The following is a 23,907-nucleotide window of genomic DNA, read 5'->3' as shown; positions in this document are numbered from 1 at the left end:
TTGCTGCGTCAGGTGGCTTCAGGTAGATACCATCCAGTTCTGGGGGTTTAAAGTTGTCCTGGCTGATCAATATCCAAGACAGGAGGACTCTTCCCTACATAATCTATATATTGTGCCCCTTACCTTTCATTACTTCTCAAACAATTGGAAAATGACTGTGCACTGCTGGAGTTCTTTAAGTCCAAGGGTCTAAAAATATTTTTTAGATTTTTATTTACTGGCAAATCACCTCCTGAGGTGGAGGCTGCACATTGCCAGGTGAGATGCACAGGTAGGACAAGCACTAGGGCCAGCTTGTGGGTGGACAGCAGAAGGTCCTCCCATTTTCAGTCCTAAACAGTTCCCAGGGGAGGGTGGGTATGGAGATGCTGTGATGTTTACAATGTCTGGCTGAGCTGGGCAGGAACATGAACAAGGTTCAGTACTGGGTTCTGCTAAGGTCTTAGGTGGGGATTAAATGGTGGGACAGAAAGCAGCATAGGGGGAGCTGGGTCAGGAGAGGAAAGTGCTGCTGCTTATTTCCATTCAGAGATGTTCGATGGGCTGCAACCCCGATCTAATCCACAAATAGGTCACCGTCATGTCCTGAGCTGCCATTATTGGCCTCTTCTTGTGCCAAGGTTACTGTCAAAAAGCATCTGAAAGGCTCATCCATCCCTGTCACAAAAGGCACCCAAATCTCAAATAAGCAATTAATTAATGAACAAACATCAGCCAAGTGGCCACATTCACTGGCCACGTAAGTCTAAGGCCCACAGCCTACCACCTTAAAGTTCTAGATTCTCTCCACCATAGAGCACAGATATGCTTACTCTCCCTTCTCCTGCAAGATATGAAGAGTGATGGTGGGAGGCATTGAGGAGGAAATCTTCCATGCCTGAAAACTGGTTACTGGCTCTTTCCAACCAGCAGAAAGAAAAGTAAACAAAAGCAGGTGCTATGCCCGATCCGTCTGCCCATCCATCCATCATCAAAAGCATATTTTCTCACTTGTGCCATATAAGAGTCCACGGTGCAGCTGTGTTGTTTAAATGATGCCCTCATAAAAATGAACTTGTTGCACTCTGCTGTGGTTTGTCTGTTATCATGAGAAAAACACAGTGAAAATGATATTGATTTTATTGCATCATTTTACTGACTAGAACGCCAGACTTATAGTGGATATAAGTATAAAAATAATCGAATTCTTACAAATACTTTGCTGCTACAGTACTGAATAATTCGTGGAGGTTGTAATTATAATACAACTTTAAATAACATTCTCATAATGGATTTAACACAATCAACCAGGGGCTAACGTTTAAAGGTCTGCAAAGAGAAATCTGGGACAATGTGAAAACTCAAAAGTTCATCTTCCAGCTACATGCTTCATTTAACCATAAATCCAGCAACACAAACATTAACAAAACTCACAGCAACCCATGATGAGAGATCTTTTAAGAAACAGGCGAAGTAATACAGAAACCTGGGTTAGTTTCCCAGCTAGACAGGTTCCATCCCATCCCTGTCTAGTCCCATCCTTCGTATCCAAGAACTCTGCACCTGAAGTGCATTATTATGTATCCAAGAAAAAAAAGATAAAGCTAGACTCTAATATGCAAATCCTTTTAAATATCCTCTTTAAAATGCCACGAGAACAGAGCCAGTCTAAGATATGTCTTTTTTTAGACCTCAGTTGTGCCCTTTGGTTTCACAGGGTTTTCTGTGAGCACTTCACACCAAATAGGATGGATTATAACACTCTTGAAAAGATACTTTAGCACAAAGAAATTAACTGACATTTAAAACTTTAATCTTTCTAGTAGTTTAACCAGGTTCCTTCTCTGGGGAGCCAAGAAAAGAAAAAGAAAAAAGAGCATATACTTAACAGCCAACTCTACAAAACCGTATCTATTTCCAAAAATGCACATGAGAACCTCAGAATGCCGCTTTTTCAAGAAGAAGGAAATGAAATGTCCCTTCTAATCCCCACAAAAGTTTTCACACAGAAAAAATATCTCTGATACTAAAGGTGGTTTTCCATAAGATACAAAATACTGAGATACTGAACTCTGCTTTCTTCCTCTCTCCAAAGAAGTGCTCTAGTTTTGAAATCAGTGTATCTTAGAACCATGGGTCAAAACCCTAGTTTGGGGTGTGTTAGGCTAAACTAAGCCAGAAGCAGCTGGCCTGAACATTCTTGCTTCTGCAGGCAGCATTCATGGAGTTACAGACACCCACCTGGGTGCACCACCAGTGGGCAAGATGGCTTAATGGAGGCCCCAAGAAGCCACATGTGAGGGGTGACCCTGACGTGTCTGCTCTGGGAACTTTCACATCTGAACGAATATCACCCTTCAACGACATTCTCACGGGCAGCCATCCAGCCTCATCTTGCAAAGATGTTGCCCTCCCATTTGGGCTAACATTAAGAACGACCTCTTTAAGAACTTAACGGTTACATCTTAGTTTTTGACCTCAAATGCTATCAGCCAGCTTGATTACACTATTCACTCAGCAATTTTGGCTCTAAATGACTTAGCTGCTTCTGAAAACAAACTTTTGTCAAAGGAAGAAGATTTGTCAGCATTTAAGACATTTCAACTGAATATGTGCCAGACTCGGATCATGTTCACAAAAACATATGCTTCCAATATGTGGGAAACGTGGCCTCACCACAGGAGCAGGGCAAGGCAGCCCTCAGAGAGATGTCTAAGTCTGGCCATGTCTGTCAAACACCCAGGTCATCACCATACACCTCCTTCAACCAAAGCCACGTACCAATATGCTTCTTGCTAACAAGCACGAGCCAGCCACTGTTATCTTGATGACGACCACAAGCATCCAAGAAATACATGTAACAACAGACCTGGAAGGACTGTTTCAACATTTTGCTTTTGTACTTCATGGCATTAGTTTAGTTACTGTTTAATAATATCAAAGTTCTTAAAATAAACAACTTTTATTTTAAGCCCACTCTCTCCAGCTCTCTTTGACACTGGATGGTGAGGCATCTGCCAGGGAGGTGAGGCAAGAGGTATAGCGAGAACAACAAGCCAGGCAGAAGGGTTTGAGTCCTGGCCCTCCAAGGCAAGGTGCCTATCCCCTCTGAAGGGTCCCGTGTCCGAGAAATGGGCTCTCTCACACCCACCTCACAAGGGTGTGGTGAGGCCACGTACCCTGCACAGAGCCTGGGTGTGGTGGGAACACGTGAGATGTCTGTGGGGACTGTTTAGGCTTTCTAAATTGTCTCTAGTGCCCTGGGCTGGCTCATGGGGCAAGAGGAAAAGACACCAGAAATAAGACCCTCTGGAGCTTCGACAAAGCCTGCAGATGCTGGGAGGCCCCGGCGAGCACCTCCCTACCTTGTGAGTCACCGTGCTCCGGCCTGCTGCGGGACATGGGGTTCCACGCGGCCTCACTCTTCCCTATAGACGTCTGAGTGTCTCATGGGCAGCTTCCTCCAGCGCCCCCAGCTGTGGGGCTCCCACGCAGGACCCAGGCATTTCTGTGCACAGGGCTCTCACACTCCAGGTACAGGGGCTGACACAGCACCTGTGCCGGAGGGGAGGGCTTCTGCTCACCAGCGGCGCATCCAGCCTGTCCCCCATCCCAGGGGCTGCTGCCCCACCGGCTGTGTCTTGGCCCAGGGAGGACCCTCTAGAGGTATTTAGCCCCAAGCAGGAACAAAGCCAGCTTCTCCCTTCCTTACCCAGGCGAGCAGCCAGCACTGGCACTGCCACCGGCCCCCAACCCTGCAAAGCCTCTAGATAAACTGCAGATACGATGTGAACGCAACCTTGCAGGGGGCCTCCCTTTTTCACAGTAAAAGGAAGAACAGCACTCTTAATCCGCTTCACATGCACAAAAGCCACTCCCAGGAAAGCATTCTTGGAACTCACAGCACACTCCTTTCTGGATGTTGAGATTCTGCTCCAGGACGCTTTGGGGACAGAATGCTTCTGGCCCTGGCACAGGCGATGATCTGTCAGCTGTGAGGTCAGCTGGAGGCGGCAGGCGTGTATGCCTGGGGACAGCCCCCATTGTGGCTCCGGGTCCGGGGGCAAGCGAGGCTCTGCGGCCAAAGCCCGGAAGCAGCCGCCTCCCTCCGGCCCCAGCCTGCTGGCTCAGGTGTGCTGAGTGCAGGAGATTGAGCTCTCCAGTTAGATGGGAGACCACGAGGCACAGATGGCCGTTCGCTTGCACGGAGAGAGGCCAGACCCGAGATTTCTAAAAGGGAATGCTCTGAAATTTTAAGTTGGCACCCACTAACAAAACAGAGTTCTTTTTGTATCTACCTCATGAGATGAATGCAATTTAAACTACTAAGTGGTATCACAGTTGACTAGTACTCCTGCTGCAGCAGGGAAATGGTGACTCGTGGAGACCACGGGACTCAGGGGTTTGCACTGAAAACTGTTTGGACGAGAATTACATAAGACTAATGATTAGATTCATTCTGAAGAGCTTAGAGAACCTTGAAGAAACAACCATGACCGGGACAGAACCGTCTCCAAAGGCTGCACCATTTCCAGAAGTGTGAGTGCCACTGAGCTCTGAGCTTCAGGGTGGGAACAATTCTGTTACCTCTGTGTTCTCTTCACTTCACCCTGAACCAGGATGTTCAAAAGCAGGTGAGAATGATCACAGTTCCACAAGCAGCAGTTAAAGGCACAGCACTGGATATGCCCCCCTCGCAGGACCCACGTTTCAGCCACCATAAGTAAGACGTGGAATTTCCTTCCCCCAGGCAAACGCTCAACTCCCTAACTGGCCAGAAGTCTTTAGTTCTCCAATGCTGACTTGAATCATACCCATGTTTCTGGAGGGAACTCCGTAGTAGTACAAAGAGTTACAAATTACTGATTGAGAGAAAATAAGTTATTTCTTCAATGAATAAATAGCTTTGAGTGGTTGGCTGAACCACTCAACCGACACTGAGTTTGCGGACGAGATCGGGGCTACTAGCAAAGATGCCGCACTGGTGGGTAAGCAGGCTCACGTGTGGCTCCAGCCCAGCTCCCTATTCTTCCTCAGGAACCGCACGCCCGGCTTCCCAAAGCACTGGCGTTTCAGAAAATCGAATACGCCTATTCAGCCCGTTTCCCTAACCATGTTCAGCTGCAGCAACAACAAAAGCTGCTTCTCCGTTAGTGGTGAAGTACCAGCTCAGACCCAACCTGCATTGAGCTCTCCACTTCTACTCCACATGTAGCAGCCTCGGCCTCAAGGATGGAGGTCAGAGCCCATGCACCATGCAGTGCCCTCAGGGATGGCACCCTTCCACCAGGGCCTTCATCCAGTGCTTGCTGGGCCTCACTATGGGGCAGCTGGACGCCTCTAACTAGAACCAAATGGAAGTTGTTTTGCCCTGATCCAGATGTAACTGCAAAGGGAAAAAAAATAATCCTAGATAAATGTGTCACCTTGACTAAAGAAAACAAACTGGAATTGTGTGCTGTGCCTCACACATTTCAGTTCCTCATTTTGGGAGTTTGTTTGGAGAACGTAGCACGAGACGACTTAGGAGGGTGTGTTAACCTCCAGCATCTCCAAACACTAGTGGTATGTCCATCGGCATCTGTTGTTCAGCACGTAGCTACTGGGCAGGAAAACGACAAAAGAGCCAGTATTTTGCTGTAAATGAATCACCAAATTGAGGCCTATGGAAGTGCCCGAGTAGAAGAGGCCTTCTTTCTGGAGCAGTCTTGAGAAACATCCAAAAGGAGACCTCCCTCCCTACTTTTGCATTTACTAAAGTGCAAACTAAGGAAAACCTGGGTCCTTGCACTGATGCCTGATGATCAGCCCTAATTAACAGTCACCCCGAAGCCACGGCCAAGCTGCAGTCATGCGGGGACTCTACCGTACTGGCCCGTGTTCACATTCACAGTAGCAATGAAGGTGCCAGATGAGCAGCCTGCAGCTCCACGTCCACGGGCTCCAGCTGTCCCCTTCCACTGTGGTCACACCCCCCATGCCCATCCCCTCTCCACTGGCCGCTCAGGTGTGGCTGCACAAGTTCTGGGAGCGGCTGGCGGGAGGTGCTCCGCTGGTGCAGTCACAGCAACAGGCCCCTCTCTCTGCTGTACTTAGAAGTAGTCTCTTCTCCTGCTCTCATCGCTGATGAAAGATGGGTTATACTGTCCGGGGAAAATGCAAGAATGCCGTGATCCTGGCAATCCAGTGTAGGCCGGGTAGAGTCCATTTCGTTCAAGTTCAGGATTCCTTACACTTGTAGGCTGGTGGCCAAAGAGAAAAGAAGAAAAGTCAGTTTATTATTCTTGGGTTTAAATTTAATAGTTAAGAAAAAAGAAACAATGAATGCTATATTTTGATGAATTTAAGATGGAGGCAGCTATACATAGCAGAGCAAGGTCTGACCTAGAAGTCAGGACCTCCCAGGTCGTCTCTTTATGGAACCTGGGATCCCTCTGCCCATATTTTAAAAGTGGGTTTTTAGAAACATTACGTAATCAAGAGCAGCCCAGTCATTTTCATTTTATTTTATTAAATTTTATTTATTTATTTATTTTTGGCTGTGTTGGGTCTTCGTTGCTGTGCGCGGGCTTTCTCTAGTTGCGGTGAGCGGGGGCCACTCTTCGTTACGGTGCGCAGGCTTCTCGTTGCGGTGGCCTCTCTTGTTACGGAGTACAGGCTCTAGGTTCGAGGGCTTCAGTAGTTGTGGCACGTGGACTCAGTAGTTGTGGCTTGCAGGCTCTACAGCGCAGGCTCAGTAGTTGTGGCTTGCGTGCTTGGTTGCTCCACGGCATGTGGGATCTTCCCGGACCAGGGCTCGAACCCGTGTCCCCTGCATTGGCAGGCGGATTCGTAACCACTGCGCCACCAGGGAAGTCCCAAGAGCAGCCCAGTGATTTTAGACCAACGTAGGAAAAGACCTGGGTTAACTATTATCCTGATTATTATCAAGAGTAATTATTATCTGATTATCATTTTGACTTTTAATAAAGAGTTTCTAAAAAAATAATAATAAAAAAAATAAAAACTAAAAATAAAAAAGAGTTTCTCTGCGAAGCACAATGGCTTTAAATCCTCTCTGGTATTTAGCAGAATGCTATTGTCCCTGCCAAGAATGGGGGACTGACCTTCACAAGGCCACCTGTCGGAGGTGGAGTTAGGACCCCAAAGCAGGAGGCCAGCTGATTCTCAGGTGTCTCTGACCAGTCCCAGCTTAGTGGGTTGTGACTACCTACCTAACGCAAAAGGAGCCGCTGGGGAAGGCCCTGGCTACTCTGAGGAGGCCCTCCTTCAGGGAGAAACATCGGCTTATAGAAACAAAACACTAGTTTCTGCTTATTATAATGTGGATCCCAGGAGAGCCCAGTGTACACCTGAGACCACTGTGAGGGACAGTGCGCTCCCACAGGTGACAGCCTAGGCTCTGCTTCTAAAGACTGCTCAGCCTACTGTCTGAAATGAAAATGCGGTTCGTGTAAGTTTGTGAGTGCATCTACTTAAGACAACTCTTCAGCTAATGGCCTGGGAACGCGCAGCAAAGGTGGGTCCTGTGATGCTGTAGGCCTGTCAGTTGCTCTCTCCTGGTGCTGCCTGGGGGCTGAGGAGCCCCTAGTGAAGGTTGTAAGTGTGTGGGTACCCCTGGGAGAGATACCTGCTTAGTTACGGCTGCAGTTATCAGAGGAAAAAGACTTTCCTGACAGACAGAGGGTAAAGCAAAGCTCCTATGCAGAAATATCAACAGAAACATTCAAACTAGATCTATCTTTGTACCTACAATTATCTTTCCCCTTATTTCTTTTTGTTCTTCCTCCAGGCCAGGTTCAAATTTTTCAGTCCATTGAAACTACAGCTTCCTTAGCACGAATGCCCCTCCCATCCAAAGTCTGCAGGTTAATCTCCACAGCAACCAGAGTGGTTGTTCAGTCTGTTAACAGGATTGCCTAAAGCTATTAAGTCCCTTGAAACCTTAGGGCAAGGTTTCCCGTTCACTGCTATACTTCTCACAGCTCCGCAAGGCAGGAGAAGTCACTTGCCAGCTGTTTATTTTTCAGCTCAGGTATCACCTCCTGTGTTTGCTTTACGGCTGATACAGTGTAACATGAAAGAACTGAGCAGGCATGGGAATACGACATGGGTTGTTCAGTGTGGGACAGAAGCAGCAGGGGTTCAAGGTGGTCTCCCATCTTTCCAAATGATGCACCCCAGGGCTGGACATAGCAAATTATTAAAGACCTATTGAATCTTCCAAACCTCTGACAAGTGCTGGGTGAGGATGACACTGAATTGTTCTCTTTATACCTTTTCCCAATCCCTTCGTTTCAACTACCCAACCACATGATGTAAAGCATGGCAGACAAGAGATAAAAATGAAAGGGCCAAAGGCTACATATCATTCAATTCTTTCTCTCTCTTTTACCTTCCGGTCCTGTGACTTAAAAGCAAGTTCAGTGACAAGAAGGACCTTGCCGCTACCTCATGAAGTACATACTGTGCTCTGTGGAAACACCCTCCATAGCTCAATGTTGGAACTAATAAATCCCATGCCAATAGATAGTAAGTAAACTGAATATTAAACCATGTGAATAAGAGGCGTAGGCCACCATTCTGTTTAACCTTTAATGAGCTGGAGTGCTTTTACTACAACAAAACAGAATCCGTTGGGAGTTCTCTGGTTGCCTAGTGGTTAGGATTCCGGGCTTTCACTGCCGTGGCCCGGGTTTAATCCCAGATCAGGGAACTGAGATCCTGCAAGCCACGTGTCGAGACCAGGAAAACAAAACCAAAAAACCCCCAAAACAAACAGAAAAAACAGAATCCCTTTAATTCTCCGAGGAAATTGGAGCCGGAAGGTCACGTGGGCATGGGAATACACACCGAGTAATACACATCCGTCATCTGGAGGAGGTTTTTGGTACTTCCATTCTCATGCATTTCAATAGCTTCTCGGCCCCATTCTTGTGAGCGAGGGTTCTTGGGGTACTCAGCATATGGGGACATTTGGAAATCTCCACTTTTGAAGATGAGCTTGCTTATGTCGTTTTTATTCTTTCTGCAAGGTAAAAAAATTTTGAAAATTGAAACACGTTCTGTGAAGAAATGCTATCTGTGAAAGCACCATCTAGTTTTTTGCAAGGAAAATTAGACCTAAAGATACCACTATACTTTTTTGTAGCTGCCCACTGAGGAATGCTATTATTGTTGTTATTATTTTTAGTATTTGCCTATAAAAATGCAATTAGGTGCAAAAAAAAGATGCAAACAATCTCCCAACCCAAAGGGTCAGGTTATCGTGGGTAGAGAGGACAAAGACAGCTGCAGTGGAGCAGATTTAGACTGTTCTGGGGGACAGAGATCGCTGCACCGTGGGGTCAGCCAGGGAAACAAGAGTCATAAATTCGTAAGATGTTGCAGCGGGAAGGGCCTTTAGGATTCTTTAGTCCAGCAGTTCCTAACTTGCTTGAGAAGCTCTGGGGATGAGGCAACTCTGGCTTTGTGAAGGATGTGACTTGTCCTGGGGTCACAGTTTGCTACTAGTAAAGCTGGGGCCAGAATTCAGGACTCCCAACTCCCCGGCCAGTGCTGTTCCACTGCATGAAGCTACTTCACGAACCATGAAAATAGTATGTTTTGTTTGCAGAAATGCCCACCTGTCTATATACCCATACAGATTCTCATGTCAGCGGGGCAGGGAAACCCTAGGACAAGTTCCCTAGTGGTGAGAGTTCTCTGACTGGAAACTGTTGGAGGATGTGTTATTCACCTTCTGTAATGGGCGTCGAATCAGACATTTTTAGTGATATTTGTCCTGGGTAAGATAATCTGGGGTTTCCTCCCTCTACACCTCGCTTTCCTGTAAATAAATGTTCTAGGGAAGGCACCAAATCATTCAGGATCTTAAAACCAAATGTCCAGCATGGGGCTTAGGCGTTGTCCCTTCTTACAAGTTGAGAACAGACCTGCCATTGTGGTGCTCCCTGGGGGCTGGAGCATCTTGTCTCAAACAATGACTTACTGATTTACAGCGACCTTCTCCCAGGGACCAATAGTCACAGGCTCTCTTTCCCCAAATGGCTACACTACCTGGTACAGGACACTGAGCGGACAGGAGGCTTCTGTCTCCTGGAGCACTCAAAGTCTATCTCTCTAGCTCCTAGTCTCCTACCCAGATTTTTATTTCCACTCACACAGTTTATCTCTGATGCTTTGATTGCAACGTTGTAAATGACAGGCATGGGCTGAACCATGAGGCCTGCGTCCCTGGATGGGCAGTTGGAGCAGCTTGCTCTCTGCAGCATTCCTGGAGATAGAGGATATCTTAAAATGTCCTTCAGGTCAGTGGTTGAAAAGATAACTTGCTATTTTGTAGGTCCCCTCCATCTGCTATGTCAGGATAATTCCTGCCACTTATTATCATCTAAATCCAAAGTCTGAGTTTTCCCTTATCTGAATAACCACAGAGAAGGGAACCAATTCCTTTCTTTTTCTTCCTTTTCCAATCGAAACCGAATCCCACTGCTGTCCAGAAGCCTAGAGCCAAGTAATACTGTCTGCTCATCCACATGCCTGCCACCTCTCCACTGCTGAATATTCCAGGCAATCCCTTTCGTCTTTGTTTGCTCCTTAATTTTCCCATTTAAAGTGTAAAAGTCGGGCTTCCCTGGTGGTGCAGCAGTTAGGAATCTGCCTGCCAATGCAGGGGACATGGGTTAGAGCCCTGGTCCTGGAAGGCCACATGCCGCGGAGCAACTAAGCCCATGCACCACAACTACTGAACCTGTGCTCTGGAGCCCGTGAGCCACAGCTACTGAGCCCGCGTGCCGCAACTACTGAAGCCCGCACACCCTAAAGGCCATGTTCCACAACAGGAAAGGCCACTGTAATGAGAAGCCCGCGCACCGCAACGAAGAGTGGCCCACGCTCGCCACAACTAGAGAAAAGCCTGCATGCGGCAATGAACACTCAACGCAGCCAAAAATTTTATTTAAAAAATGTAGAAGTCAATGGCTTTTAGTATATTCAGAGTTGTGCAACCGTCAGTTGTGCAGCTTTGGAACAATTTCATCAGCCCAGAAAGAACCCCCACACGTCTTAGCCATTCCTCCCCAGTTCTCCCCTGCCCATCCAGGCCTAGGCAACCGACAATCTACTTTCTGTCTCTATTTGATTTGCCTATTTTGGACATTCAAATAAATGGAACCATACATATGTGGTCTTTTGTGACTGGCTTAATTCACATAGCATACTATTTTCAAGGTTCATGCATGTTATAGCGTGTTTCATTCCTTTTTATGGCGAATAATATTCCATTGTATGGATATATCACATTTTGCTTATCTATCCATCAGTTGATGGATATTGGGGTTATTTTCACCTTTTGGCTATTACGAACAATGCCGCTATGAATACTTGTGTACATGGTTTTGTGTGAACACCCGTTTTCGTTTCTCTTGGTATAATAGTGGAAATGCTGGGTCAGATGGCAATTCTGCTTAACGTGCTGAGGAACTGGCAGACTTTTTCAAAGTGACTACACCATTATGTTTCCACCAGCAGTGTCTGAGCGTTCCACTTTTCCCACATTCTCATCAACACTTGTTATTTTCTGGGTTTTGTTGGTTTGTTTTAGTAGCCATCTTAGTGGGTGTGAAGTGGTATCTGATGTTAGTTTTGACAGCATTTCCCTGATGGATAATGACATTGAGCATCTTTTCATGTATTTATTGGGCATTTGTGTATCTTCTTTGGAGAAATGACTATGCAAGTTCTTTGCCCACTTTTAATTGGGTTGCCTTTGATAGGGACAGAGTAAAGGGACAAAATAGGTGATTAAATAGTTAATCCCACTAAAGGATAAGTAAAGAAAAAAGCATGGGAGACCCCTGTAAGTTATTGAACACTCAAGAAAGCAGGTTTACTAAACCACAAAACCAAGCTGGCTTGCTTAGCAACAAAACCATGCAACAGAAGCTTGAGACATGCCCCCAAACAGTCAAACAATGGTAAAATGAGACCCACATCCTGCCCAGTAAGGTCAGTAAGTTAATAATTCCTAGGACACGCTCCTCTGCATGCACTAAAAACAAACATACAGGGAAAACATGACATTATACTAAAACCTGAGATGATTTACCATTTTTAGCATATGTTACCACCCTTCTGCTTATTTAAATAGTGCCATGACAGTCCCGGCTTCACCATGTAGGGACAAGAAAACTCCCCCGCCTGCTGTGGAGGAGCGGATGATGGAAGCGTGACGTCCACTCAACAATGGTCCTCTCCCCCTCCCCATCCTTCCTTTGATTATAAAACTGTAGCCCACTAAGTTCTTAGTGTGGCACCCTCTTGCCCACAGGCTTGTAAACCTCACAAGCATCCTATTCTGATAAATCACTTCTTATCTATCACTTTGCTGAATTCTTTCTGCACCAAGACAGAAGAACCTACGCTCTACTAAGTCCCAAAGCGCGTTCTGCGGTTTCACCTTTTTATTACTGAGTTGTAAGGATTCCTTATATATTTTAGATACAAGTCTTTTATTAGACATATGATTTGCAAATACTTTCTCCCCTTCTGTGGGTTGTCTTTTTCACTTTCTTGATAGTGTTCTTTGAAGCAGAGAAGTTCTAATTTTGATGAAGTCCAATCTATCTTTTCCTTTTGTTGCTTGTGCTTTTGTGCGCTTTTAGTAAAAATCCCATTTGCTGTCCTTTTCTTTCCCAGATGGTACTACCTATCATGAATTTCCCTTTTTCCTTTTTTTAAATGGTTCAGTCATTCATTACGATTTAATACTGTAAACCACCCCAGACATTCTTTAAAAGGGGTAAAAATAACCCTTGCTTAGCACAGGCAAAGAAGGAGAATTAAAATGTCGACTCTTGGCACTCACCTGCAACAGGTAACAATCAGTGCGATGCCCAGGATGAGTAGAAGCCCACCTCCCGCTGCTGCGATCACCACAGTGATAAGCTGATAGGCTAAACAGGTTTAAAAAGGAAAAAAGTGGATTGGTAAGAGGTAATGAATGAATAAAGGAATACCAAAAAATGGTCCCCTTCCCCGCCCCATGGCTACCCCATGCCTCAGCTGGTGACCACTTTTCATTTTCTGGGCCCCCAGCAAAGGCTGCTTGGGACTAGCTCTGCATTGTCTCACTTGACGGGGAGCAGAATGTGCCATCCCCAAATATGCCTCTTTGGTATATTTATTATTTTGAGCTGATATTTTTGAGAAACTGCAGACACAGGAGAAACTCTGAAAACTGAGTATTAATTACCCATTTGTAAGAGAAATTTACATTAGAAAGAGGCTTGTACCAGGAAGAGAGCTAATACCACAGATAACTTTTTCACCTGAGAGACTTATCTGCTTGGCGTGCAACCTTTGTGTCCCAAACATTTCCTCTTCTCACTTTCCTGTAAATTGCATTTTCCCCTCTGAAGCCCTAGACCCCTGGCCCTTTCCTCAGCTCAGGAGGGTATATGAGCCTCAATCATCTGGCTGCCTTTTGAGTCTCATATCTTTGTGGGGCTCCCGTGTGTATGTGCATAATTAAAATGGTTTTTTCTCCTGTTACTCTGGCTTTTAATGGGACTGTGGGGGGGGGGTTGTCAGCCAAGAATCTAGAAGGATAGAGGGAAAATGATTATCCCTCCCCTATACTATTTTGAGCAGAGTTTCTCTTTCTCAGCCACTCCTAAAATGGGGGCTCCCAAATTCTACCTGCAGACCAGCCCGATGACATTGTTACCAATCCGCGATCAGAAGAGGAAAATAAAAGAGATGCATACATTTTTCAAAAGCTAAACTCTTTTGGGTTGTTTTTTCTCTAGTTTTAATACCTTCTAAAATTTGGTCCTTCCGACTTTTTTTCCTCACTTAATACAGATGCATTTTATCTTGTGTAAATTATGCCTTCAGTAAAGCTGCTTTTTAAAAAGTAATTGGAAAAAAAGAATATTTTCTTGGCTACTTCCCACCCTTGGTGGTTAACTGTTTTAAAAAATTTTTGAATTGATGTAAAATTTTTTTAATTTGGTTTTAGGTTCTTACTTGATAAAATAAAAAGAAGGCAACCCTAGGTTAGATTCCACAATTTGATAAGAAATATTACCCAGAGTCTGGGAATCACTGCATAACCCATGCTAGAAACTGGGTAGTCTCAACACATACACATTGAATTTAATTACCAGAAATTAGCAGTCATATAAGCAAGCACAGGTCCTATATTATAAACAATATTAAAATTTTAATTAATTGGTTTTATACCTATGTATTCTGGAAAACATTTTCAATAAAATCTATTAAATATTCAGATTGTTTTTTGCTGTGGAAATATGATTATAATTGCGCTCTCAGGTTGTAAGGTCCAGGATGAAGAAAAAAAAAAAAGAGCCAATGACCAGGTTTTCTATAGTAAATTAGGATGGAACCATACTCTCTAGGTATTCAGGTAAAGTCAAAGGATGATGCACAGAGCTGACAATGAGCAGACTGTGAGAGAAGAGCAAATACAAGTCATGCAGCCATTTACCTGTCCTTTCTTGAAATAAATAGCACAGAAACCTGATTACTATGAAAAACCATCAGTATTAAGATATCCAGGACACAAAGCCAAACCAAGGAATGAGTTCATTCTCTCCCTCACCTCCTGACACATCTACTCAAGCTTCATTTTTTAAAAAGTGAGGACAAAAGACAAATCTCTTGAATTTGTCGACTTCCCTTTATCTCCAGCAACACTACCCTAAGCCACCATCAACTGCCGACCAGACAACTGTAATCACCTGCTAACTCATGCTCCTGTGCCCAGTCTTGCCCACTCACTCCAAAAACCAAATCTGACCGTGCCATTTCCCTGCTTCAAAAAAACCTACAGTAGCTCCCTTTGTTCCTAACCAGAGACCAAAGTCTAGTTCTTGCTTATCCCTCCACACCAAGTTCATGTTTTCTCACTTCTGGCAAAACAAGTGAGCAGTCATTTTAGAAGTGACCCTTGCAAATTGCTGCAGCTGTGGCAGGTTCCCCTTTGAAACAAGCACCTGTGTTGTGTCTAAAAAGAGACAAAGGCAGTGTAGACCAGTGCTTTCCAAACTATCTGTGGTCAAGGACTAGTTCTTCTTGGGCTGTGCTTTTGGATATTATTTTTAAATGAAGAAAATAAAGTCTCATTTGTTCCTCGTGTCTTTCCCCCCAGGCACTAACTATCATGAATTTCCTTCTCTCCTTTTTTTAAGGCATCTACTGCAGACCAATATTTCCGTAAAATACAACAAAGTTATTTATTTTACAAAGGATCCCATGCTTGGGTGTCACAGCCATGTCAGCGTGAACGATTCTAAGTGCTTACTCTCTGTTTCTGTATCATCTTGTCGCCATCCTGTCCCAGTTCACAGTTCCCACACTTTGAGGGGTGCCGTGTTATGAGGTGGCTTGATATGATTTCAGGTCCCCTTGTTTGTGACAAGAATGAAATTGTTTTTAAGAATGAAGTTATTGGGGAATTCCCTGGCGGTCCAGTCGTTAGAACTTGGCACTTTCACTGCCGGGGCCAGGGTTCAATCCCTGGTTGGGGAGCTAAGATCCCACAAGCCACTGGGCATGGCCAAAAAAAAAAAAAAAAAAAAAAATGAATGAAGTTATTGTTTTGATATAAAAGTGAAAATGTATTTCAGGATGTCAGCATCCACATCTGTGGCTGCCGACAGCACTTACTAGTGCTGCTGGGGGCTTAGTAAGAACCTATGAAGAAGCAACATGAACAAGGGGACATTTAGACTCTAAATACCCAGAGTTTGTGGGGACTCTTGTGAGTGTTCGGTCTGGACAAGGCCATCCTTTGCTGATCTAAATAGCTCTCCGAAGACCTTGGGGCACCAGATCCTCCCATGGTAAAGGGGACTCCTCTACCGGTAGTGGTGGAAGCCGGGCAGCGCAGTGGCCTCACAAAGATCATCTTGCCTGTCAACACGAGTGTCTTGATTCCCTAGCAACATGCTCTGGAAACAAGGATTGTGGTTTTTGCACTGACAGTTGGAAATCTGCTGAAGCGTCTCTCCTGAGAACCAACCTGCTGAAAGGTACGCCTCAATTAAGTTTGGACTTTATTCCTTTCATCTCCCCTTTCCTGGAACAACAGTGTGATAAATATGTGATTAGTTTGGACTGTTATTTCTTTATTGACTTATTAAGAGACATCCTGTATGCTACTGCCTTGTGAGATTATAATTCCCACAGTCAACCCGTGTTAAATAAGATGTTGGCAAAGACCACCTCTTGGTTTCTGAGCATAATTTGCCCCCTTGAAACAAAACACACTGATATAGACAAGTGCTTCTCAAACTTTTCCTGCACCTCTGACTTACCCAGAGGACTTCTTAAAACTCAGATGCCTGGTCCCCACCCCCAAGAGATTTGATTCAGCAGGTCAGGGCTAGGCCAAGAAGTTGTATCTCCAGTAAGCTTCTGGGGGATGGAGACACTGCCAACTGGAAGGCCAGACCTTGGGTGGCACTGGCTTAAATTATGTAGGAGAGGAAAGAATGCTGGACTGAAATCCGAAGACCTCTGTGCACATGAGCACAGAGAAAGCGCCTGGGAGGGAACTCACAAAAATGTTCACAGACTTTAGCACTGCCTCGGGTAATAAGGGACTGGTACTTTCTTCTTCATGTTTTTCTCTATTTCCCAAATTTTATTCATGTGTTTATATAAACACACAGATACACACAACCTCCTCTAAATCTAGAAATTGTATGTGTACATATATAACTTACTTTATACACATACATTTTTTAAAGAGTCGTTTGTTGTTCTTTGGCAGCCATGTCACTGGAAATTTGTAATAAGCTTGTGGACAATATAACCCACAGATTTTTTTTCTCATACCTATGGTCAAGTCAGCTCATGAACTACAACTGATCTTTCACACTTGAGGACTGACTTTAGATTTACTATGAGGCCACATGATGATGTCCAGTGCATGGGACTGTAAATCAACCCCTACTGTAACGTTCACTAGTCCCGCAGGGTCCCTGAATGTTTATTAAGGTGAGAACGAAGGCCATGTGTGCTGTCTTAGGTTCGTCTGTCCTATCCTTCCTACTTTGAAGAGATCCTGCAGAATGACGAACGTGGAATTCTTCACTTACTTTGTCTTGGACATTTGCTGACATTTCACAGTCTTTCCCAAGCAATGGCTCTATCTTTACATTATTCTTCTTGTGGTTTGATCATAGGTTGGTGTTGCTGTCATCGCTGTTGCCATTTTTCATTAAACCAACCCATTCTGGGCCTTAGTCTTTCCCGGAGGCTATATTTGTCCTTGCTTATATGCTTATTGGGATGGAATCTACAGGACTGTCTGCTTAGTCAACCCCCTTGTGGGAACTGTCCACCCCCCTCCACATGCAGGGTACAGTGGGGTGGTCATGCTTATACATGTAACACCATCCCCAGCCATAGGGATTTGGCCTGGGAGTGAGCACAAGATCCAAACTGGATCAATTAGTTCCTTCCCAGGAATCTCATTCTGGGAGAGAGACAGAACCTTCTATTTCAAAATGACTAAGCCAGTGATGCGCACCTGAAGCTCTTTGGTGAGCCTATTTTCCATTGTGAGGCAGAAAGCCTGTGCACAGACCCACAGCACAAGTAGAGACAGGGATGAAGACGGATCCATGTTAAAAGTGTGCTTTGAAAAGAAGGCGCCAACCTCCTGTTGCTGTGACTCTCCACAACTCCCTGATTCTTGCCATTCCTGATGCTGGAATTCCATGACTTACCCCAGGAGCCTTCCAATAAACCATCTTTGTTGTTCAAGCCAGCTAGGTTTATCTACTCCAGAATAACCTTAGTCAACTGTGATACTGATTTATAAGAAATACGTATCTGTTCCCGGTCCTTGTTCCAAGCACAGCTCCTAAAACCCTGGGAATTTCCTAAGCCTGGAGAGCAAAGGTGTCTTTTGCTATGTTAATGAGGTGACTTTTGGAAAGCCCTTAGGAAACTCCTGGATGGAGGTTGGTTGCCAGGGAAACCAAACTCGTGATTAGCTGGTTAGAACTGTCGGTCCCACCCCCCACAACCTCCTGGGAGGGGAGAGGGGCTGGAGACTGACTTCAGTCACCAACCGCCAATGATTTAATCAACCTTGACTGTGTCATGAAGCTGCCATGAAAAGCCAGAAGGACGGGGTTCAGAGAGCTCCAGGTTGGTGAACGCTTGGGAGATGAGGGAAGGTGCCGCGCTGGGAGAGGGCATGGACATTCCGGGCCCTTCCCCCAACCTGGCCCTGAGTATCTCTTCCATCCGGATGTTCCTGAGTCCTATCCTTTCATAATAAACTGGTAATCTACTAAAATGTTTCCCGAGTTCTGCGAGCCAGTACAGCAAATTAATGGAATGCAGGGAGGGGGGTCACTGGAACCTCCATCTACAGCCGGTTGGTCAGGAGCACAGGTGACAACCTGGACGTGGGACTGGTGTCCGCTGGGAGACTGGGGTGGGGAAGTCTTGTGGACCGAGCCCTTAAGCTGTGGGATCTACCTGGAGATAGTGTCAGAATTGAGATAACTGGCTTTGTGATGTGGAAAAACACATCGGAATTGGTGTCAGAATCGTACCAACCCGTAGGCCTTCCTTTAAAAACCCTTGAACTCATTACAGACCTTTCTAGGTGGCCACATTCATTTTATTTTAAAATTCATGTAGTTCTCTCCCTTCCCCCCTCACTGTGCTCAATACTGATGTGTGCTTAGAATTCTGCCTTTTAAGTCTTTCCACTCCTCTTGCATCATCTTTCCTTTAGAACCCTGTCCACAGCATTCTTTTTTTTTTTCCTCTGTACCTCTTGAAATTTGCCTTTTGCACATCTACAGACTGTAGTGTGGCCATAACACTCAAGAGTAGGTACAGGGCAGCATTCCCCTCTCCCAAGGCTGCTTCCTTTCAGTTCCGACACAAAGTGAGTTGTTTGCTTTTAGCTGCATGAGACTTCCAGCTGACATCTGGATAATTAATGATCTCTTCATCCTCCTAAGCAGTTTGTTATGAGTGACTCTCGCCAACACACAGCATTTCCACTCGTTTGAGTCCTAAGCCCAATGGAACAACAAGGTGGAGACCATTAAAGGACACTTTCTACACCTGCCACCAGACTGTGGGGTGGGAAGACATGGCAGGAGGATCTTTAAGGTGAATGTCTGGTTTCACTGGAAGAGGATGAAGAGGCCCAGACACGGGGAAACAGACTCCACATCCCCGCTGGCTGTGTGAGTCTCCACTGGAGAGACGCAGGACATCCGAATGGAAAGGATGACCTACAGAAGGACGTGGTGCGGACAAGAAGGAGGGATGGATAAAAATGTCTGCGGCCAGACAAAGGTAATCTAGGGAAATTATGTGTGTTCTATCATCACAAAGTGACAATAACCACCAACAGAAGAATGGCTTAGAGGATGGGATTGTAAAGAAAGATTTAAAATGGATGATAAGAGGGGAGTAGTTAAGTAAATTATGATATATGCAGAGAGTAGAATTCCACAGAACTATCAAAAGTGGCTTTATAAAATTATGTAAATGAAAACACTGCACAGTTGACTAGGTTTAAAGGCAGGTTACAAAACAGTTTATTCTGTGAGACCCAATTTCTGTTAGAAAGACACACACATACATACCTCTGGTATACTGCTTCCTAAACTGTGATATGTATACAAATCTGCATATTAACCAAATCTAGGGGTCTGGTTAAAATTCAGATTCTGATTCAGTAGGTCTGGAGTGGAGAGGCCTGAAATGCTGCATCTCTAGCAAGGCCCTAGGTGCCGTGGCTTCTGCTGGTCCTATTGACCAGCATTAGTAGCAAGGATATACACCAGGGTATTAAGAGTGATGTGTTTAATGGGTGATAAGGCTTTATTTTAGTTTTCTTCTTCCCTTGTATCTATTTTCTAATTAATTTGGGTTAAAGAAGGCAAATTAATGGGCATGTGTTGTTTTTACGTTATGAAAAGACAAAATTCACTTACTTTAAAAAGAGAAAAAAGGTGAAGCAAACCACAAGGTCATGAGAGATATAATAAAACTGTGAGAAGGAGCCTCTACAAAATTCAAGCGAAGGAGGAAACACGCACACCTAAAAAAGGCTGGAGGGGCAAGGGGAAGTGAGGGACATTGTGACAACAAGTGTGTAAGAATTCTGGGGCCATTGGACGAGTGGTATCAGAGGACAGGATTGTTGGAATCTGTGGCAAAAAGAGGCATAGTTTACACGGAAAGAAAATTAAAACGAGCAGTGATAAGACAGGTGCAGCCCTGCACTGCCTGGTGTGGGCAGCCTTGCCAGGTGCACAGAGAGGTCCAGCTGGGCCCGCACCGCCTCAGGGACTCAGGGACTTGAGAGGAGAGCTTGTCCTGCCGGCTCCAGTTTGAAGGATATTCTCTATGAGGAGCGGCGGGTGAAATCTGGGCACCACTAGAAAGCTAACAGGGACTTTTAGAAAGGCAGGTCAGAGGTTATGCCTGCAGCCAGGATGTATTAGAGTTGGGTGACTTCCAGGAATGTAGGCATGAGGGAATCGCAGGGCCACGTGCGTGGCTGGACAGAGCTGGGCTCCCTGTCTCACGGGGCTTGGGCAGCAGAGTGTGTGTCCCCAGAAGCCTGCAGAGAGCAGTGTTTCTTTTCTATAAAAGATCCAGCCCGAGCCAGACCTCCAAGAAGGCACTTACTGTCTTTGGTGGTGACAGCAGAAGGGACAGGGGTGGGTGGTGAGAGCTCTGCTATTTGGCACAAAACACTGAGTGACAAGCCACAGAATTCACACGGTGTTATCACCATAGGCCGGATGAAACTCAGGTGCTCCGGATTCCTTAACCCACACCAGGGCTGATCTGAGACCGCAGAGAAAGGGGCCGTTGGCAGGTGCTATTTATTATCAGTGACTATTAATTGCTTTGCAACACTGACATTAAGACTGATATCAAAGTCATAAAGTGGTATTCACACCCTCAGAGTTAACCAGAGTCACCCACAAAAGGTGGCCGGGAGCTAGCCCTCCAGGCTGGAGTCTGCCCTCTGCTGGACGTCATCGTGATGACTCGGATAAAAGGGAGCAAAAAGAAGTCTCAGGAACAGAGAGAAATTCGGCTACTTCCAAGACCCCGACCCCCATAACGCGGAGACACAGGAACTCACAGAACAGTCAGTGGATGTAGTGGTATATCCTCTCCACATACACAGGAGTTAATGATCTCTGAAAAGCAAATCACTCACTGCCACTTAGAACAACGCCCTGCAGCTCACTCCCCTTTCCTTCAACCCTTTCTAGGGCTTTTCCCTGTATCCATTTTCACTCTTCCATTTCCTGAGAAATATGAAGCATTTTCTAGTAAAACCTATTTAGGGAGCTGTTTGACTACAAGCAGGTTAGAAGTACCGGCTCATCCTATGAGAGGCCTGTCAGGGCCAAGGGGCCCCGGGAGGACTGGCAGGTGGGCTCTCTCACCCCCTGCTCCCTACCCCGAGATGGTAACATCTCCACGTGCGTCACCTTGTCTCACTCATGCTCTTACAAAACCAAGTACACCTGTGATATTGTGCCATAATAAGAAATATCTAGGGCTTCCGTGGTGGCGCAGTGGTTAAGAATCCGCCTGCCAATGCAGGGGACACGGGTTCGAGCCCTGGTCCGAGAAGATTCCACATGCCGCGGAGCAACTAAGCCCGTGCACCAAAACTACTGCGCTCTAGAGCCCGTGAGCCACAACTACTGAGCCCACGTGCCACAACTACTGAAGCCCGCTCCTAGAGCCTGTGCTCCGCAACGAGAGAAGCCACCGTGATGAGAAGCCCGCGCACCGCAACGAAGAGTAGCCCCCGCTCGCCGCAACTAGAGAATGCTCGCGCACAGCAATGAAGACTCAACACAGCCAAATAAATAAATTAATTTAAACAAATAAATAAAACAAATAATTTAAAAAAAAAAGAAATATCTATATAGTCTTCACCCCCCCGCCCCATTTCTGGCATAAGAGCTTTTGAAACACTTGGAATTTCTGACTGATGGGGTGAAATAAAGTCATGTCTACTTGTGGTCTAGTAAACTTAGAATATGGACTGTTGGCAGATTCTATGGAATGAGGGACAAAGCTGTCCTAAAATACTGAGTGTTACTATTCCTGCTACATCCTATATCCCAGAATTTCTTTCAATAATTTTGAGGGTGACTTTAATTTCACCGGTCTCAGTGAAAGTGATCTGGAATGAATCCCAACCGCTTCTCTCAAAGAAGTGAATTAACTGTGAAACTTGCCACGTGCACAGTTACCGCCACTCAACCCTCTTGTATCCAGGAGCACAGACGTCAGCTAGCAGCAAGGGACCCCCCAGTCTGCGTCCAGCCCTGACCCCCGCCCCGACGATACTGGTCTAACCACCCCACATTCTCCTCTGTCCTCCTCACGGCAGCCCGACTTGATTTTCTTGATCAAACTGCTTTCCTGCTCTAAGACTCTTGCTAGTGCCACAGTGGCTACCGATTAAAACCTAAACTCTCAGACTCCAACGAAAGTCCCAACAGTTTGGTCCCCACATACTCTGCCAACCTAATCCCCCATTCTCCGCCTTCCTCTCTTTCCGTCCTCAGCCACACGCACTTACACACTGTCCCTGAAAACCACAGGCCCAAGCTGCCTCAAGACCTTTGTTTAGGTTGTGCCCTCTCCCTGGATTCCTTCTCCCTCCATACCTGCCAGTCAAAGTCTTCCCAAACCTCCAATTCCATCCCCTCCAAGAAACTACCCAGGAGGCTCTTCTGTTCTCCTTGGGTGTGGTCCCTCCCTCTCTGCCTCAAACCTCATGTCTAATGTACTGATTAACACTCCACAATCAGGCTATTTAGGAAAGTGTTTATCTCCCCTACAAACCTCCAGCCCCTGGACAGCGCTCTGCTTTCCTCCCAGCACAGGAGCTGGGAAGACAGCAGATGTGAACTGAGGACAAGAGGAGGGGACAGACACCCTGCGTGCCAACAGCCGTGCCAGCCCTGCCCACGCAGAACTCGGGACTTCTGCATACTTACGGTTTCCACAGTTGAGACCGCCAAGGCCGAATGGGCAACTGCAAGTCAACAAAGAAAAAGAATAAGAATTAGTCTCAAATATCAAAAGAAATAACTGAGGCAATTTACCTAAGTAACTTCTAAATAAGGTTTGGGACAAATTCATCAGAATAAATAAACACGGAGCCTACCTCATGCAGGTTTCATTTTCAAGCCTATATCCATCTTCACAGGCTGAAAGAGAAAAGGAAAATCCAGGAACGTGTCTATATTGACTTCCCTTGGTCCAAACTGACAGTTAATAAAACCAGCCACCCTAAAGGCCACAACAATATTCTAGATCCAGCAGGCTACAAACAGCTTTAGAATTACCTAAAACCTGGCCTAAATACTGTTGCCAGCTCAACTCAATTTTATCCAAAAAATTCTTAACCTCTTAGTGATTCTCAGTTTCCCAGCTATAAAAAAGAGCATAATAATAATATCTGTTTTATAGTTTCTTGGAGGAGATTAAGTAAAATAAGGCATGCAAATGACTTAGCGCAGCACCTAGCACATAGTAACCACTAACTGTTTGAGGCTGTAATTACTATCCAGCATATGCAATTATTTTTGGAAGTTCTCCGTGGCCCCTGTGTAACATCCTTCCGTAAACACAAAGACAAGTGCTTCACCTTCTTTAACGTAAGTCAAACCTTTAACCAGTTGTTGGTTCCATCAACCCTCTTCCATGAGGAAGGGAGAGCTGTGACACCTTCAGAGCCATGGTCCTGGTGGGTGCCTCAGTTTCCATAAGAGAACGCTCACCCTGTGGTCTGTGTAGTGGATTCTACACATACCTAGATGAGCCCTAATCGGCACATCACCCAAGACCATAGCTTTGAACCCTCTG

The 23,907-nt window shown here is 45.6% G+C and overlaps 1 protein-coding gene across 1 annotated transcript in view; it reads right to left on the bottom strand.

The window, feature by feature from the left end:
- Positions 1-1,101: 1,101 nt before the first annotated feature.
- Positions 1,102-23,907, bottom strand: part of LOC308617971 (protein HEG homolog 1-like) — a gene marked incomplete at its 5' end in the record, with an annotated part of 35,057 nt that continues 12,251 nt past the window's right edge. Inside the window, 5 exons of the mRNA XM_081235363.1 lie at positions 1,102-6,221; positions 8,833-9,007; positions 12,848-12,935; positions 23,037-23,074; positions 23,207-23,249. Coding sequence (XP_081091489.1) covers positions 6,072-6,221; positions 8,833-9,007; positions 12,848-12,935; positions 23,037-23,074; positions 23,207-23,249 — 494 coding nt within the window. The 3' untranslated portion in view covers positions 1,102-6,071. The remainder of the gene's footprint in view (positions 6,222-8,832; positions 9,008-12,847; positions 12,936-23,036; positions 23,075-23,206; positions 23,250-23,907) is intronic.

The sequence above is a fragment of the Mesoplodon bidens genome, assembly GCF_964165515.1.
Source record: "Mesoplodon bidens genome assembly, chromosome: 5".
Classification (NCBI taxonomy): Eukaryota; Metazoa; Chordata; class Mammalia; order Artiodactyla; family Ziphiidae; genus Mesoplodon; species Mesoplodon bidens.
Note: the sequence above shows the minus strand (reverse complement) of the source record. Positions and strands in the feature narration are given on the sequence as shown.